The sequence below is a fragment of the Gavialis gangeticus genome, unplaced genomic scaffold, assembly GCF_001723915.1.
Source record: "Gavialis gangeticus isolate Ggan-Ray unplaced genomic scaffold, GavGan_comp1, whole genome shotgun sequence".
Lineage (NCBI taxonomy): Eukaryota > Metazoa > Chordata > Crocodylia > Gavialidae > Gavialis > Gavialis gangeticus.
The window spans coordinates 14,991,754-15,010,557 of NW_017729015.1; the positions used below are offsets into that span (position 1 = coordinate 14,991,754).

Below are 18,804 nucleotides of genomic sequence, written 5' to 3' on the forward strand. Positions count from 1 at the left end.
GGCTGCGCGGCGGGTCGGCGCCTGGGGCGCGGGGGGAGGGGAGGGCAGGGCTCGGCTGGCCCGTCAGTGCGGAGCAGGACTGCAGCCGGGGGGCCCAGCCCACGGCCCGTTGGATCCTGGCAGCGAGGTGCAGCCAAGCCGCAAGATCGCCTACGGCTCGGGCTGCCGCCGGGCCTCGCAGGCTTGTCACCCCACAGGCCTTAGGGCCGCTGCCCCCGGGGCCGGGTCGGCGCGGGACCAGACGACCTCCTGCGACCCCGGCCCTATTTTCCTGTGGTTCCTTGCTAATAACTTCATTACACCATCGCCAGCCCCTGCAGCAGGGCAGGGGCTGGTTAGTCCGAGCTGCCAACACTGAACCAGGGATATAGGAAGACAGGGCTGGAAAAGCGCTCAGCACAGGCCCTGCGCCCACGGGCAGCTGAAAAATATGTGGGCTCCAGAGCGACATGCTCCTCTGTCCCAGCGCGCGCCCTCGGGGCGCCGTGGCTGCGCTGCCAGCAGCCATGTGGAGGAGTAGGAGCGTATGTCGGCGCTTTCTGTTTACTCTGAGTTGTAAGTTGGTGCTAGGCTCTGCTAACTCGGGGATCTCACTGAATTTTTTTAATTAAAATCTCTCTCTCTCTCTATATATATATATATATAATAATAGTTGTATATATACACATCCTCTATCATAGACTTCCATTGCACCTTCTTTTAAAACCACCCTAAGAAACCGCACGCCCATTACAACGACCCTTTCCCAAACGCAGGCCCTTAGCCCCGGCCCCAGCGCGGGGTTTCCCTTCTCAGTTCGTTCTCGGGCCTCGTCGCTGTTGCTTCCACTGCTGCTGATCCCGCTGCTGTCCTCCTCGCCGGCTCCAGCCCCAGCTGGGTTGTTGTCCCCTTCGCTCCCCCTGTGCGCTCCCCTTCCCCGGCCTGTGCCACGTGTCCCTTTACTAGGTGGCGGTGGCTGCGTCCTCTCCCACCGCTTCCCGGTAGCAGGACTGGAGCTCGCTCAGAAACATTTTAGCACAGTCCGTTTGCTCGAGCTCACCGTGACTGTACGTCAGGCGGGTCCTGCATTGCCACCGGGCGCTCCCGGTCCCAGGCACCAATCTGGACCTTCACCTCCTGCATGTCCTCCCTCACATCCCAGCCTGCGGCCGCCTGCATGTGCAGGTCCTGCAGCTGCCGGGCCAGGCGCTCGTGCTGCCGTCTGCGGGAGAAAGCTCACTGCTTGCTGGCCTTCTGGAGGAAGACCTTGGTCTTGGTCCTTCCTTTGGTGCTGGCCCACCGCTCTGTCCGATTCAGGTGCAGGCTCTCAAGGGTCCTCCAGCCTGCACGGTGCTCTCTGTAACTTTGCTGGGTCTTTTCGTCTTGCCTGCGGCCCACCGCGGCTGCACGCGGTCATGTAGGGACTGCTCCGAGCCCTAGGACAGGAGCAGGCTGATGCAGGCGATCGCGTGCTGGGGAGGGAGAGTGCTCGGGGCTCAGATCAGGATGATGCATCGCAGCATAATGGACCGGCCCCTCTCCCACTGTGGTCTTGTTCTCCAGCCCCCCTCCTTCTGCCAACCAAGCCTCGAAGACGTGAGCCGCGGTAACCAGAGCTGGGCCGAGCCTCTCAACTGCCGGGACACAGCTCAGAGCTGGGCCTTGCCCCGCGGAGCAGTTAAGCCAGTAGTCCGGCAGTGACGGCTTGGGGGCCAGCAGACTCGGTACCTGTTTGGCTTCCCAGGGAAAGGAGAGCGGGCCACCAGTCTGCCCCCCAGCAGCTCTCTGCTCTTTGACACCTCCAAAAGCACTTTGCAGGAGGTTTGATGGGAATCACCACCCCTTCCCCCTCAACTGGGGATCCCTGAACCCTACCTGCTCCCTTACTGACAGCGCTCCCGCCTTCAGCCCCTAGATTCCTCCCACACAGCTGGACTCGGGCTTTGACGGTGTTCCTGGAAAGCTCCCTGCGGGGTGAATCGTGGGGCTCATTTGGTTTATTTTTGGAAACAGAAAGGAGCCAAGTGAACCCTGGGGCTCTGTCACCATTTCAAACCTTCTCTCCCCTTCCCAGCCAGCAGCACAGGGCCCGACTAGCCCCCCCAATGCTTGCCTGTAACCTCTGGCCAGCGTGTCTTCGATATTAGGCTGCCAGGGTTCATCCTGTAACAAGTCCTGCTCTAACAGATGGCGTAGCTGGCAACACCGCAAGCAGCGCAGTGCTGTAGGGAAGGAGCTTGGTGCAAGGAAACAGCAGAATGGCAGCGGGGCCAGGAAGAAAGCCTGGCGTGTGGAGGAGAGCACAGAGAGCAGCGTGGCCTTCCCTGTCCTTGCACGCAAGACAACACGGAGCGCCCTGGAGAGCAGAAGCGGTGGCTGACCCATCAGGGATCGTGAAAGAAGGGGTAGCAAAACACAAAGACCCTCCCATGGCAGGAACCTCCCAAGCTACGAGGCATCCTAAAGCTGCACGTGGTCCTTTGAGCCGTGGCTGAGGCCAGGGGCTGTTGGAGCGCAGCGTGGAGATGCCCGCAGGCAGAGAGCACGTGGCACTTGGTGAGGCTGCTTGCATGGTGCCCTGCAGGGGCTGGGAAGGGTCATGCCAGGCTTGTGCCAGCTTCCTGGAGGCTGCTAGTGCTGGCCGATTTCAACAACGGGATCCCTTCCACCAACACCCAGCAGTGCCTCCTGCTGAACCTCGAAGCCGCCACATCCAGCCTAAACCTGCTGCCTCCTCTGCTCTTGCAGCCCTTTTCTAAGGGGCCTGAGACACCCTTTAGGGAGATCATTACTGCAAGCCACTGCCCTGAGCAGGATCAGTCTCAGGGTGCTCAGCAGAAGGGGTCGTACGGAGCGAGCAGGGACCCCCCTAGACGGGCAGGGCTGAAGACATCACTTACCTTCACCGAGTAGCTGGCCCTTTGGGCTCTCAAAAGCTATTCCCAATTCAGCATTAAGCAGCCAGCGCCGTTCAGATGCGTGGCCTGGGGCGTTAACTCCTCCGCGCACAACCAGCGCAGGCAGCAGGTGTGCTTCCACATACAGCGCATTCCCCCTTTACTGGGTTTGTGGGAATCGATGCATGTAGCTCTCCTGCTGCAGCTTCTGCCTGGGGCAGTGGCTTTTGCCAGGACCTGGCCCCAGCGCACAGAGCAAGCCGTTACAGGAAGACTGCTTCAGAGATCTTGCCCATGTCAGGCTTGGCTGCAGAGAGACATCACCAGAGGATACCCTCAACACTGCCCTCCAGTGACAAGCACAAGGGGAAGGAGGGATGTGGGGTCAGAGTTGGAGTCCATTTGGGAAAGAGAAGGAAGGTCCTGGCCAGGCCTACAGCAAGGCAGCTCCACCCCTGCTGCTTAGGGCCACAAGCTCACCAGTGCGGGTATGACGAGCCCCGCTGGCACAGACACTGCTAATGCTGGCAAAACTGCCCCTGCCGCTTGCTGGTGATTCTTACTCCAGTTTCTTGAACACGGACATGCTCAGAACTGGCTCCCAGGTCACCCGCCTTTCCTCCCAACTGGCCACCTGCTCCTTGCACTGGGAGGAGAGCATAGGAGCCCCAGGCAGCTCCACCGACACTGCGCCATTGCCTCTCCCTGCGGGCAGGGCTCCCGGCTGCCCCCAGGTGGTTGCAGGGGAAGCCAGCACCATGAGGCTCACTGTAACTAGGAAAACATCCTTCTCTCTCAAGAGGACAGAGGGCGCATCTTGCCATTTGGCACTGGGCAGGGCAGGGAAGGGGGAAAAGAAAGTGCAGACACATCATCACATTGCTTGCGTTGCGTTTCTATTACCTATGAAGACACATACAACAGGCCCCGGAGACAGGCTTGCTCCGTGCCGCAGCCAAAAAGAGCTGGGGCATTTGTAAGTTTTCGCAAGGCAGGAGGAGCTGGAAGGGGGTCAGGATGCAACCTGCAGGCCTTCTGCTTAACAAGCCTTGCGGAAACGAGGCATGGTCCCAGCAGGCCGTAATACATGCTCTGGCTCAGCAAGTCCCAGTTTGTGCTGAGAGGCAGAGACCTCCGTGCTGAAAGCAGCGGTGGCCAAAGCAAGGGAAGCAGGAGACAAAACCAAAGCCAAGCTCTGCGAATGAGGATGTTGCACTGCTCAAGGGAGAGCCCCTGGGTGATGGGCAGATGCAGGATTCCTGCTCCATGAAGACCAGGAAGATTTTGGCTTATTCAGCCCTGCTTCCACTCGAAACCCGCGCCAGCCACAAAGGGCAGTGTTGTACCAAGACTGGCACTCGGCAGCACCTCCCACTGGCTGATCTGGACAGCAGCGACGCCAACGGTTCACACGGGTCCCATGCAGATATCTACGGAGAAACTACTAGAACAGCCAATGTCCCCAAGAGAAATATGGAAGAGGGAAAAAAGAAATCAGAGCTCTCCCAGCAAACAGGTCCATGGAGACACCCTGGAGAGCTGTGCTGGTCAAAGGCTGATGCAGAAATACGTCATGAGCTAAAATGTTTGAGCCCGCAAAGCACGGCAGAGGCAGAGGTCTGTGCTGAAAAGGAGGGAAGTCTAGAGCCATGGGCAACTGAGGCAATCCCTTGAGCCCTCGCTTAGGAAAGGCTGATGTTGGTGATGAGATTTACCCACATCAGGGATTCTCTGCACGTGCGGGCTGGATGGAGCATCTCACAGCCCGCCCATCCTGAAGGGAGATGGCAGGGTGCCGTCCCCACGGGGAGTCCTCCAGTACAGAGCAGTGGTCGCTCAGACAGACAGAAGATGATGGCGTGGATGTCGGGGGCAGGCCACTTGCAGAGGGGCTGTTCAGAGTAAAAAAGCCTGCCCTAACACCAGGGCACCAGCTTGGCCCGGCCAGCGGAAGGTCCATGCACACACAGCTCCCAGCTCAGTCCAGGGCACATCCACGATGATCCCAGGCATGCCACGGCAGGAGCGGGGAGGCTGAGGTTTCCTCTTCATGGGCCCCTGCTTTGAAAACCCACCTCACTTCCAACTCAACCCCAAGGGGTGTGGTCCTTCCACAAGGAAGAGCAATTCAGACCAAGTGGGAGACCAACCTGCTCCCTCACACACCCCTCAGACACTCTTGTGCAAACACATGGGAAGCAGACCTTTGGATTAACTGTTTAATACACTTGTACGTGTGTGCGTATAGCATAGAGGCAACTGTGAATGATAAGGCTATTGAGACATTGGGAATAGCAAGGGCCTGGCCGGGGGGTTTCTGGGAAGCCCAGACCACCCACGGCTTCCCTGGTTCCTTCCACGGATCAATTCTGTTCTCCTTCCAACCCGACTACAATGCAGAGACACAGCTGTTTGCCAGGGAAGAAAACAGTCAAGCCAACCCCAGCAGCCCCAGTCCTGCCAGTGCCCTGCCCACAGCCAGGCTGGTTTTAAATTAGGAAGAAAAGGAGAATCCAAAGTTAGGGACCACTCCAATCCTCCCCACCTCTGCTTTAGTGTTAAAAGCATTGCCACTGCAGGTGGCACTATGGACATTTCCAACCACCTGGATGAGACAAACTGGGGTCAAGGTGGGGGACTGGGGACATTTGTGCATCTCATCTCCTGGGCTACATCAGCTCTTGAAGGAGCCTGCAGCCCCCTCCCCGTGACAAGGTCTTTTTGGGGAGTGGCCGATGAGCAGAGTCTCTGCATACCAGACAGCCACGCACACGCGGGGATGTGGGTCAATCTAGTTTATATAGATCCATATATAAAAGTGTGTGTTACCCTGCACAGTTTTATACGTTAGATATATATTAAAAATACTCCAAAAGCCTAAACTGGAAAATCTCGAAGCCCCGCAAAGGCCGGGCTCTCACCCCAGCCCAGGGCCCAAGGGAAGGACATTGGATCAGTCTGTGAAACATTCATGGTCCCCTCCCTTCTCCCACCTCCACCACCACCTGCCAAACGAAGGGCTCAGTTGGCACAGTGAGCGCACTCCTCAGTCCCCGTCTGGCCCAAAGCTCCTATGCTCAGTTCCCCGGGGTTCTCTGCCAGGTCTGTGTTGTGCAGCGGCTTCACGGGAGGAAGGCAATCCTCAGCTAGGCCCCCAGGTGCTGGCTCAGCCGAGCTGTCCCGAGATGGATCCTTCAGGGGTTCTGGTACCTCTGCCTCAGCCTGGGGCGTGTGGGCACACAGGTCCTGTACCTTCTTGTTCAGGTCGTTGCGCTCGGTCTGGAGGGCTCGGCACAGCTTCTCTAGACGCTGGATTTTCACCTGCAGCCCCTCCAGCTCCTTGTCCCGAAGGGTTTTCTGCATGGAGAGATGACAGCCCCTGAAGCTGCGGGAGCACAATGCTTAGGCCAGGAGGGGAGTGGAGATGGCAAGGGGAACCTTGAGTGCTCAGAGACCCTGACACCCACAGGCTATCACTGCCACCTGCCCCTATGGGATTGAAGCAGCCACACAGACCCATGTCACACTCAGCCAAGTGCCTTGTAGCACAGAGTCACTAACCCTGGCTTCCCTGTGGGCAGAGAGGGAAAACAATGGCCCTGAGGACCCAGCAGGTCTGTGACATGGCTGGGAGCCATACTCCAGGTCCTCCCCTCTGGCCTGAACAGACAGTGACAAGCAGCTTCCCCCAAGGCCCTGGAGTCACGCCATACAGAATGCAGCATGGTCCCCACATACCTCTTCAGCCATCTCCAGCAGAGCCTTGTTGCTGCTCTCCCAGCGAGATCGGTACATGGTGGTCTCTTTCTCCAGCTTCTTGATCTTCTTGGTCATCTATCGAGTCACAGTAAGAGAAGGCAGAAAGGCAGGGGATGAAGGGGGCAAGCATGTGATCGCTTCCAAGGCACCTGCCTTCCCAGAATACAGTGCTGGATGCCAATGTCCTAGGTGGTCACAGGACGCTGTTCTGGTACAGTTCTTCTACCTTTAGCTCTCTCCTCTACACGCAGGGGTCAGTGTCACCAGCAGGGACCAAGTCCCAAACAACACAGGAGATGGCCTGAGCCAATCCCAGCTTCAGCTCCATCCTCTCCTGGAAAGCCTCTAATACAGAGACGGCCTGTTCCTGCTATGCCTAGACCAACTACCCTGCAGTCTAGAGAGCCTGGTCTTCCTGCTAAGGGCAGCCAACTCCGTCCATGTTACTCTATGAAGAGCTGGGAACACTTGGGGATGGGAGCAGGCAATGGATCCTGCATACAGAGGCCCTTCAACCACCGCTCTGGTAGAGGGACACAGTTACATACCTTCTCCATCTCCTGTTTGAATGTGGTGAACACCTCGCTGCTTTTGGAAAGTGTGTTCTGGAACTCCTCAAACTTCTCAGTGTAGAGGGCCAACTGCAGGGAGAGAGTGTCACAGTTCGGCACCACTGACCAGGGCTTCCCCACCCAGCTGGAGCTTCCCTGTTCACAGCCCAACCTGGGAGGGGCTGGACTGCAGCTGAGAAGTCAAGCAACTCTCTTGGGATCTGGTTCTAGCCCCAGCACAGCCCAGGACTCTGAGGTAAGACTTAGAGTACTGACCTCTTGTGTCTGGTGCCCCAAGCTGGAAGGAGGAGGACAAGCTTTTCTTTTCCCCTCTGGAACCAATCCTGCAAGAGTGCTGCGCGCCCTCAGCTTCCACTGACTAGCAAAAGTCAGGCCAACTAATATGCTGATTCTCAACCTAGGGGCCAGGACCTCCTGGGGTGCCACAAGATCCTTTGAAGGGTGTCATGAGGTATGACAAGATAAGCAGGTAAGTGCAGGCCCAGGCTCAGTCCCTGCCAAGCCCCTCTGCAAGGAGGTCAGCACTGTCATAAATAAGGGCTGGAGATAAGTCCCATCTTTCTTGTACTATAAGCTGCCCAAAGCCTCTTTTTGGGAAGCGAATCTACTAAATAAATACATAAAACAGAGGCCTCTGCCCTATTTCAAGGAAGGAGAAATAAAGGGCGTAGGGAGAGAGGCTCATCGCACACAATGCTTCTTGCACTGATACAGGCCTGCCAGACTGACATGCCCAGGCAGACATCCCGGCCCCCTCTCCTTTCTTGTGGAGAGGGGTTTCCTTCTAGCTCCTTGGTGCAAGATGGAAAGAACAAGAAGAGTTAGGGAGCCTGGGTCATGGTACCTCACCTGCTGCTTCAGGTGGGTTTCCTGCTGCTTCATCAGTTCACACATTCGCTGGGACTCTACAGCCTCTTTCAGCAGCTGGAAGAGAACAAAGGAGAAAAGAGATGTTCACTTCCCAGCTCCCAGGCTCTAGGGCAGGTATGGGTTCATCCCAGATCCTCCAGGGTCAGCTAGCCCCAAACCCCATCACCTCAGCAAGGACAGGAGCTAGGCCTGACCCCAGCTTTGAAGCACACACCTGGACTTCCCTTGCTTGGGACAACCTCCTCCAAAGTGGCAGGGGGACCATCCCTTGCAGAAGATTCTGGGCCAGGACACCCTGGTTGAACCCAGCCAGGCAAGTCCTACATTCCAGCAGGCCAAAGAGTCTCAGAAAAGCACCAGCCAAATGATTCCATGCAGCTCGCTACAAGAGGTGGCAAAGGCCAGCACTTACAAAGTCCTTCTCCCGCTGGTGTCTCTCCTCTGCCTCCTTCAGCATCTCCTGGGCCTGCTGGAGCTTGGCGTCCACCAGCTGCTGCTGCAGGTCCTTATGTTTGAACACTTTATCAATGTGCTACAAGGGGAACACACAGCTGTCACTCCCACACTCCCTGAGCATGCTACCAGCTACAGTGTGCAGGGAACTGAGGATCCTTCAGCCCCCTGACTCGGCAAGGGAGGGAGCTCACACTGAAACAACTTCCAGCAGCTGGGAGGCAGAACTCCCTTTTCTCATACTCCTGCAACCGCTGGCTTGCTGCATGGGGGAAGCTGTTTCAGTTCCCCTGCCTCACGTTCCCTGTTCATACAGCGGGGCAGCAACCTTATGGATTCAGTTACGCCGCACTGATCCCAAGGGGATGGAACTGCTGCCCTGGTCAGGGCAGCTGTGAGAAACAGTTATGCTCTAATGGAACCCCTGGGCTCACAGCACCAGACAAAGCAAAGACACAGGCTGTTGAACAGCTTTCCACTGCCACCGATATATCTGTGTCCCAGGGCAGGAAGGGCAGAGGAAAGGGAGAAGGGTGAAAGGAAGCAACAGACACAGGCTGGACAAGCACTGGAAGAAGTGGCCTGGGGAGGGGCTAAGGTGTTTAGAGGTCTGTGCTGCCAACACAGTATTTGAGTGGAACTATCAGCACAAAACAGTCATCTCCCAACCTTCAGAAAACCAGCCCTTGTGTTGTGGGGTGGGGGGTGCCCCAGGCCACCCCGGGAGCTACACCCACCTCCTCCCGCAGCTCGTACTGCTCAATGAGCTTCTTTAGCCGCTCAGCCAGCTCCATGTTCTCCTGGCGCAGCTTGGAGTTCCGCTCGTTGTGCTGCTCCATCTGCAGCTGGATGTCGTTCAGTGTCACCTGGAAGTGGGATGTCACCTCCTTGCGCTTCTCTTCTTCCTCCCGTGCACGCTGCACCCCTTCCTCCTACCGGTGCAGAGAGATCAGTGTCAAAACCCTCTGGCAATGCGCACAGGGGCTGACTGGACACCCTGCAGTTTACCCCAACCCCCTGCCCAGGCCAACTACAAAGCCCCACCCCACCCCCACTGCTGCCTGCCCAGCCTGGCCTGGCATCCCTTCCCCACCTCTGTCCAACAAAATGTCCGCCTGAAACAAAGCTCAGGCAAGCTGGACCAATCAGACCTGGCCCTCACAACTGCCTTGGCTCTGGGGAGGTTTCACCACAGGGAAGACAAGGCTGCATCTCTGAGTGATATCTATTGCCAGGCTGTGCAGAGAGGGGGCTGCCCTGAGAGGGTGTCATATAAGTTATACTGCCCACAGGCAGCAACCACAAGGTACTGACTATGGCCTGGTAGTCCCCAGTCCATGACTGCTATTCCAGGCCCCTTCTCCTGCTTTTGTCTAAGAGAGCTTGTGCCAGGTATATCTGCCCAGAGCTGCAATGCTCTAGCCCAGCAGGGCTTTTCTAACAGACATACAAGGTAAGCCCCACACCCCCGAGTGCCCCTCCAGTCTCCTATCCCTGCCTGATCTACTGCTCTGCTTTCTGCCTCTGCCCAGTCTGGCCTTCTTTCTGCTCCCTGCCCCTCTGGATCTGCTGTGTTATGCACTGAAGCTGTCCATAGCAGTTGATGTGGATTGGCCACCCCTACTCCAACCTATTATAGCACCCACTGGTCCAGACCACCTCACAGTCCTGCTAGATGTGATGAAACCCCAATCTCCTGCCTGCTATGCCAGAATAGAAATGGCACAAGGCGGGTAAGCGCATGTATAGGCTGGCACGCACAGCGCCATGCTCTGATCAGCTCATGCCTTCACCCAATGAGGTCAGACCATTGATCTAATGAGCTGAGATGACCCACATGTTCTCCACAGGGTGGGAAGGAGCAGGCCCTTGCCTTGAGTGTGCGGTTGTGCCTCTGGAGCTCCCGGCACAGGCTCTCCAGCTTGCTGCGAGCCAGGATGGCTTTGCTGTGCTCACTCCTCAGGTGGTCCTTCTCTTGTATGTGCAGCGTCTGCTTCTTCTGCAGGACCCTCATCTGCCTCTGGGAGTTGCGGTGCTCCTCCAGCTGCCAAGAACAGAGACACAGAGGAAGAAGTGAAGCCAAATGGATGATGGTCATGCCCCAGGGAGGCCTGCCAGGCCCCCAGGAAAACTATCCTCCAGAGGAAAACCGGCAGCGTCACAGCACAACCAGCCCCTGCAGGAGTGATAAAGGCTCGGGAAATGCATCATTCCTCCTGCACCAGTCCCTGTAACAGCAGGGTCCAACACACTGAACTTTGCATGGGCAGGGCAAAGCAGGCTAGGCTGTGCCAAAGAGGACAGGTACAGTGAGCAGGCCAGGCTGCCTCCCTGCAAGGGGATGGGAAACTGCCCAGCCCCTCACCATTGGGAACACATGGCTCAGGACCCTGCGATTTGGGACAGAGACAATTAGGCTGGGGGAGGCAGGGGGGAGAACCACCCCATGACAGTTTGGAAACAGCACTAAGAGCAAGGCACTAAGAGCTCCTGAGCTTTACTCTCTGATCTGATACCAATGCGCTGCATGGCTACGAGAGCCTGGCTCACCCCACCCAAACTGCAGGTCACTTGGCTGCCTTCTGTCCTGAGAATGAGAGGCCACAAAGGTTTGCTGATGTGGGGAGTGTGAAATAGCCAAGGCCTGCACTGTCAGCAGGACAGCTCACCTGCGCTAGCTCACTGTGGCACCAAGGCCTACAGTGCCTTTGTATGGGTTGGCTGAATCCATTTCCAAAGGGGATTAATCCAAACCGCACCAAAGCAGCAAGGGGAGCCAGGGTGCAGCTGCTCCAGCAGCAGCTTGTGTGTGCTGGCTTCTCTGGGCTTTCTCCCCATTTCCCAAAACATCCTAGAGCAAGTGCCACTCAGCAGCCTCACAGGAGTTGAAACAGTGTCAGCAAAGCCCGGTAAGCACCCTGCAAGGGGCTGCAGGGGAAAGGGGGGACATCCCCACTGCCATTCACTGAGGAACAAAGCCCAAATGACTTTGTGGATGTGGTACAACCACTGGACCTGACCATTGTGGCTTCCAGTGCCTCAGGCCCTGGACCCCAGACCACATTCCTTCCCCTAAATATAAATTATTTCTATCACAGGAGAGCCAATTCCAAGGGAAGCACCCGGCCTCCAATAAACTGTCATGTGGAACAGCCTGGCTCAGGGCCACCCCACAGGGACCAGTGCCAAGAGGAGTCCCAAGTGGTGCTCAGAGAAAGACCCCTCAAGGCTGAGTCCAGAGATGGGGGCTGGGGCCCAGCCTAGGGAGACCCCTCACATCCTCATCTACACTACAGGCAGCATTTAACACTGGAGCCAGCCGCTCTGACCTCCAGGAAAGGAGTGGTGCCCTGCAGCACAGCAAGAAAGGAGAGAAAAGGCTCTTTATAATGGCCACATTCCCCAGGCTGGCTGCAGCGGCTGGGCTCTGAAATCCTCCCAGTACAGATATACCAAAGGCTCCTCTATTGCTGCTTGCACTTCTACTGAACAGAGACTCCCAGTGACCACTGGAGACAGAGCTGAACCCACCAAGCTGCCTTCACCAGGGACCCAGTTGCACTGTTGAACCTAGCAAGCAAGAGCCACCAGGACTCCAGAAAGCCATTGATTGATCTGGAAATAACTTCACATATGCATGGGGGTCATGCCTCTCAACTGAGGGAGTTAGGACGGGTGCCCATCTCCTTCCCATCAAGGTGGCAGTGAGGCTGGGAGCGACTCCGTGGGGACTGACCAGTTCAGCGTATTTCTTGCACAGCGCTGCCAGCTTCTCCTCCGGGGTGCTCAGTGTGTTCAGTGTCTGCATCAGCAGTGTGATCTCCTTGCCTGGAACACAGGACAAAGCAAAAATCCATTTCAAACAGAGCTCCCAGTCCCAAGGCATAGAGGCGGAGCCTGAGAACCCCTGCCAAAGCATGCAGCTAGTAAGGTTTCCCAAAGACATTTGTGCCTTGGGTGACTGTAAGACGGTGGTTGAAGTGGTCTTCTTGGACAATGGACTCAATAAACCTGGGTTAAACTCCTTGAGGCACCACCAACTTCCTGGGTAACCCAGGGCAAGCCACTAAGTCTTTGTGCCTTCACTCTCCATCCATGCAGGATTAGTGAGGATAAATATGTTAAAGCAGAGGTGCTCATATAACAGTAAGGGAGATCAGCAGAGACCTAGTGAGAAGGCAGAACAAGTAACTTGGTGCAGGTAGGACACAGAACACATGGGCAGCTGGGCGTCCTGGACTCCCACGTGCAAGCCTACACTCTAACCACCCCCTCCCCAACCACGGCAGGGAAAAGAAGCTTAGCAGGCAACTTCATGTACAACTCCATGTCAGAGTCATGCCACGTAGGTGCAAATTAGACAGGCAACTGAACACTCACTCTACATGCTAAGCCTGTCTGGATGGATGTCCAGAAATATCCTTCATTGCAAACATATACATAATGCAATTTACTGTACTTGCATCTTCAAACACAAGAATTATTGGCAGAGTCTTTAGGATCTGACCTGCACCCTTTTATTGCATAGGCCAGGCGCCTACAGGAAGCAGGGGGACAAGCTTCCCTCTCTGTGTGCATGCTGCTGTACACATCCACCCTGGTACTAAGGGAACACAGAATTTTTAGCAGGGCTCGGCACTGGTCTGTGGCTTCACCATAGGGGATGAGTACACAGACACGGATGCTATCATGCAGGGACTGGGTAGGAGCCCTGTCCCCCTGGATTTAGCTGCTAAACCAGCAGAGGTGAAATACCCCGTCCCCAAGGCTGGCTGACCCTGAGGTCAGAGCCCCTACCAAGCCCCTTGGCTTTTTTCTTCTCCTGGGCCCGTTTCTGGTCCCGTTCCCCGCACTCGTCGCTGTTCCGGAACTCCTCGGGCCCCTTCGAGCCCTCCTTCTCCCCGTTGATCTCTGGGCAGCCTGGCTCCTGCTCCCCATTGCGTGGGGATTCGCTCCGGCACTTCTCTGCCTCGTCAGGCTCTGCAGGCTCGTTCTGCCCCCCATCATCCCCAGGGCCCTCCTGGCTGGCGTCCACACAGTACGTGTTGAGGATGTCCTCCAGTTGCCTGCTCAGCTCCTCAGAGACATCACAGATGGCGGGCTGGGAGCCCTTTGCTTCCTCCTGTCCAGAAGCTGAGGGAGATGGGAGAAGAGAACAAGCACATGACACCTACCCTCACAGTCTCCATCCTCTGAGCATACCTCTGCTGACCCCCTACAAGCAGAGAACTAGAAGAGCTTCCTAAGCATGTAACACCCCAGCGCCAGCTCCACTTTTGGCTGCATCAGCCGCTTTGTTCCGATGTTAGGGGAACATCTGTATCACTATGCAGCTGCTCTGACTGCAGAGATGCACCACCCTCTTTTGATCTTGGTGGCATGACCGGGCTGCCAAAATCTGTCGGTGGCAAAACTTCCACTTGCTTGATGGAAGTAAGTGCAGCAAGTTTTCCTTCACAGGCACAGCCTGGTAACATACACCCCTGGCGTGACAATTTAATAATACTAATGATTTGGGATTGGACGTAGGTCAGAGACAGCCTACGTGCCTCCTTGCCAGTGGAGATCTACACAGCTCTCCTGCTGAGAAGCCTCAGACCAGATCTCCTGAGGACTGGCAGCCGCTGGATCCTCAGCTATTAAGCTAATGTGACTCATCAGATCCCGTGTTTGCTAGCCATCGAAGCAGGAGGCAGGCCTCAATTCAACCAAGCACTGAGCTGACTCAACAGGGCTTCTCCAGCCGGAGGGGTAACCTTTACCACATTGAGAGAGGAACAGATGCCTTGGCTCGGGGTGGGGGTAGCTCACACAACTGGACAGAGAAGCAGAGCAGGCAGTTTTGTGCACAAGGTCCCAAAGCTCTGAGCAACAACTAACTCAATAACAGTAAAATAACTGCCAGACAAGACTCCTCCCCTTGTACCCCACACATGCAGTCAGTAGTCAGGGATGTCTTAGGATGCACAAACCCAACATGACCCTGGTAGACTCTGCCCCTAATCCCTCCCTGACACAGGGAAATAGAAATTAGTTATGATGCCCACCCCCAGCCTGACCAGAAACGCACCCTCCATCTTCTCCCGTGTCTCGCTGGCCGGGCTTTCGGCACTGCCATCGGGCTGGCCTACCAACTCCCCAGCGTCAGCGGGCGGTGCAGCCTCCAGTGATCTGCCCTCGGCAGGCACCAGGCTGCTGCTGGGTTTGGAGGGGCTCGCCGGGACCGCAACTTTGCCCTCCCCATCCTGGCTCTTCATCGTGGCTCTTCTCCCCGCCGTCTCGACACGCCCTGCGAAGAGAGGAGCACCTGCTGCCTTCGCGCCTGGGACTGGGGCGGCCGTCGCCACCCTGCTGAGGGCTCCAGATCAGCCGCAGGGAAACCCCGGCCCCAGCGTGGCCGAGTGCCCACGTGGCAGGGCCCCTGGGGGGTCACCACCATAGTAACAGGGCCGTGGGGTGCCACCAGGCCCCTCCCCCAACAGCTGTACCCCGCTTCTTCTCCCCCGCAGACTCCGCCCCCAGGCCCCGCGCAGGGCTGCGAGCCCCGCGCCGCGGTGACATCACGCACGCACCCCGTGACGTCACCGGTCCGAGGTGTGACGTGGCTCTCCGGGCTCGGCCAACCAGCGAGCAAGGAGCCCCGCTCCCTTCTTAGGCCGCCACAGCTCGTCCCCTGCCAGTCGCCCGGCGGCCCCGCTTTCTCGTCGCGGCTCGCAGCTGAGAGGAAAGCGGCTCCGGCCCGGGTCGCGGAGCGTTTGCAGAACGCGCATGCGCCGGCCCCGCCGCCAGCCAATCCGCGCGCGAGGCGGCGCGGCGCCTGCCGGGAAACGCCGGTTGGAGGCGGCAGTCGAGGCGGGAGGAGGGCGCGACTACAGCTCCCGGCAGGCACCGCGGCAATGCCGCACTACAACTCCCGGCGTGCTCCGCGGCAGGGTCGCACTACAGCTCCCGGCGTTCCCCGCGGCAGGGTCGCACTACAGCTCTTCCCGTGCCCCGGAAACAAGGCAGCATAACAACTCCCAGCAGGCCCCGGGGCAGCCACTGCAGCTCTTGGGGCAAGGGCAGCTCCCTCACTCTCAACTGAGCAGGACAGGACGTGGCCCGTAGCAGGGAACCAGAGGCAGCAGCTGGAGTCAGGTAAAGCCTGCTGAACAAGCTCTAGGCCTGCGCAACACCAGCCTGGCACACATTACATACATCACACAAGGCCTGGAGCCCAGGCCCGGGTGCAGTCACCGCACAGTACCGAAAACGACCGTGCTGCTCCGCAGAGCCCACCTGCCGTAACAGCAGTGCTTAACGTGGACCCAGGCAGGAGCTAGCTTCTACAGGATCCTGCTCTCATATGAACACAGCCAGCAGCACGAGCTGCCCCAGGGCCCCCACAAGAAAGCTATGGAGCTGCTCCCATAAAATCCAGTAAATTAAATAAAATGCATGCAGCATTCCCTCTGCATAACTGCAGTGAGGCAGGGGTAGGGTTGAAGCTGGGCTGGGCTGGGGGAAGGAAAGGAGAGAAGCTGGAGGTTCTGAGGACAGTGGTGTTATCATACTTGTTCCTTCCCCGTGGGGCTGGTGGCAGGTGCAGCCCACTGGACGCTGTGGTTTATTGGCATGAAGGACAGGCACATACAGCCACTGGTTGGGTTTAAAGAAAGCAGAGAGGCCGGGGCCTGTTTCACCCCTTCCGTTTAGGCATTAATCATATACACCTCTGCCAGTCCATTCCCAGGTAAGATCCCCGTGTACACCAAAGGGCATTAGCCCGGCCCCTGGTTGGCACCCGTGCGATGCCCAAAGTTTCATAAAAGAATCCAGAGTCGCTGAGTATCCAGGATTGTGGAACAGGTTCTTTATTTATGTTGCATCTGTTACAGTGTTGGAAACCTAAGAGAAACACACTTTCAACTCCATATCAAGCCAGCTAGTCTTTTCTAGACTTGGGTGGGCATCCTCTCAATCCACCATGGTACAGCTACGCCATAGCTCTAAAGGGGGGGACTCACTGAAGAGAGCCATATTATTTGGCTTCATTTAAAAAAATAAAATAAAAAAATCCTTACTTGGGGAAAAAAAAAAAGCGCCTTTTAAGATACCGCAGTGGCTATAAGTCCTGCATTCAGGCTTCTGAATGCTGTACTGGAACCACAACTTACCACTGCCCTTGCTTTTGCCACACGTGCTAGCAGCTCTATAATGCAACCCATACATGAGCTGGTTACTAAACTAAAAAAAAGAATAAAAAAAGAATGTCTTACCAGCTCCACTCAAAGGTGTGGCCATCTGTGGTTTAATGTTTTGACATGCACTTATGTAACAAAATGTAAGTACATAAGTACCATTTATGGGGTTTGTAACTGGTTGCTTCTTTAAAAAAAAAAAAAAAAAGACAAAAAAGGACAGAAAACCTAAGTCTCCAGCTTCTTTTCTGTGAAGGATCCAGGAGACAGTTTCCAAAGCGCCATTCACACTTCAGTGAATCTTTTTCTAGCCAGTGTTACAGTAGCTACTGGTCTGATCTGGTTTCCACCCCTCCCCCTCCCCCCAAAAGAAAATCCCAATTCACAGTTTGCCAATGGCCACAGCACTGTTTGCAAAAGTCCCATTCTTAATTTAAAAAAAAAAAAAAAAGAAAAGAAAAATATTTCACCAGATTGGTCTGGAAAACAGACTGTTGATGAAAGGCCCTGTGCTCTTGATGAGTTACCCTTCATTTATTCCCACACCAATTGCATAGACAATGAAGCAAGCTAGAACCCAAATATTACTGCACATCTACGTTCTACTATCGCTTACAGGTTTTCCTTCAATAAAGGGCTCAGCCCACTTCACAGGGAAGGGTCTCTTGAAGTTACTGCACCAGCTCTTTTGCCAACAGCAACTGCATATTCTGAATACAGTGATCTGTACTGTATGGGACAAGAACAAGGGTCAAATCTTAATGGATTGGGGGGTGGTGATATGAACCCTCCTGGATGCAAGCTGAAACCCTGTGCTAAGCTTAGGGAATGAAACACCCCACTCCATGTGCTAAAGAAAGAAATCTTAGGCCCAAACCTAGTCTTTGATACTAATTATGACTCAGATTTACAAAGGGCCAGAAGATGAAAGCTATTCAGAGCTCTAGGCTAATTAATTCTAGTGGTTTCCAACCTGCACAGCTGGAGACGCAAGTAGTCTGGGATGTTGTGCACTTAAATGGCTCTTCATGAGTCAGTCCAAAGGGACTGCTCTCATATGAATCAGCAGCCTCTAACCCCAGCCACCTCACTCATCACTTAGAGGACAGCCAGATGCAATTACATTTTCAGAAGGAGACTGCCATCAAGAGTGCAAGCTCAGTGCTAGGACTGCTCTGCATTACTGCACATGGGCTGCTGTGCTTCTAGAATAGCAAACAGACAGAAAAATTGCAGCGCGTACATCCCAAGACAAGCTGACAACTTCAGGGAAGAAAAACCTTCACTTGCTGCATTGGTCAAAGGGCAGAATGGTTCCTACCAAGAAGCAGCTCTGAGTCTTCCAATTTCCTAACTCAAATTCCTTTGAAGACCAATCAAGAGAAGTATTTTGTTGATAATTGCACCATACTAGCACGGCTTTCCCTAATGAAGGTAAATACGGGATCAAATTAAAGCCAGACTGGTCTAAATCTAGGACTAATGGCAAAATTCAGACTAGTCCTTATGCCTAGACCTTTGCCTCAATATAGCTTTCAAAGTTTGACACCTATAGTGTTATAATCCCATCACATTTTGGGACTTAGTTCAAACAGTGGCTGCAGTGGTCATCACCACCCCTCGTAAAGAAGGCCAGAACATTCATGAATGCAGACTGGACTGCCAGAATGTCAGGCAAAGCCAACAGCTGCTGGGAACAAAAAAAAAGCTGTGCTGTCTGAGGAATTGTTGAAGAGGAGAGGCTGAGGCAGGATTTGAGAACTAAAACTCAAGAGTCCTTCAAGTTATGACACGTGCAGAAGAGATCATGGCAGGAAACTAAGGCAAGGGATCCAGCATCGTTTGTACAGATTAAGCTTTAATCAAACACTTCAAGGAGGTGCAATTGTCTCAGTTTCCTGCCATGGTCAAGTATTAAATACCAGAGTGCCAACAACAAAAGCACTTAGTTGGAAAAACAATGTGTCAGTTTAAGGAAGGATCCTCAAGCAACCCTCAGTATCTTCTATGCCTGTACAGCCTTCTCTCTGGGTTACAGAGCTTTTTCCTCTATGTAACCAGAGGAAAAAAAAAAAAAAAAAAAAGACAACCTCA

General features: G+C 55.3%; 1 protein-coding gene across 1 annotated transcript; it reads right to left on the minus strand.

The window, feature by feature from the left end:
* Window positions 1-3,750: 3,750 nt before the first annotated feature.
* TXLNA (taxilin alpha) lies at window positions 3,751-15,295 on the minus strand. Its single transcript, XM_019512281.1, has 11 exons — window positions 15,103-15,295; window positions 14,601-14,819; window positions 13,328-13,663; window positions 12,267-12,358; window positions 10,404-10,574; window positions 9,268-9,462; window positions 8,490-8,609; window positions 8,057-8,131; window positions 7,184-7,276; window positions 6,615-6,710; window positions 3,751-6,233 (listed from the first exon to the last, which is right to left on the minus strand). The coding sequence occupies exons 2-11, from the start codon at window positions 14,785-14,787 to the stop codon at window positions 5,898-5,900; spliced, it is 1,701 nt and encodes a 566-aa protein (XP_019367826.1). The 5' UTR covers window positions 14,788-14,819; window positions 15,103-15,295; the 3' UTR covers window positions 3,751-5,897.
* Window positions 15,296-18,804: the final 3,509 nt, after the last annotated feature.

Bases quoted from the DNA above. Each gene is read 5' to 3' on its own strand.
- TXLNA (XM_019512281.1), bottom strand. From the start codon at position 14,787: ATGAAGAGCCAGGATGGGGAGGGCAAAGTTGCGGTCCCGGCGAGCCCC. The intron at 13,664-14,600 runs GTGCGTTTCTGG...CATCTCCCTCAG, and splicing joins GACACGGGAGAAGATGGAGG to CTTCTGGACAGGAGGAAGCA. The intron at 10,575-12,266 runs GTCAGTCCCCAC...TGTTCTTGGCAG, and splicing joins GCAAGAAATACGCTGAACTG to CTGGAGGAGCACCGCAACTC.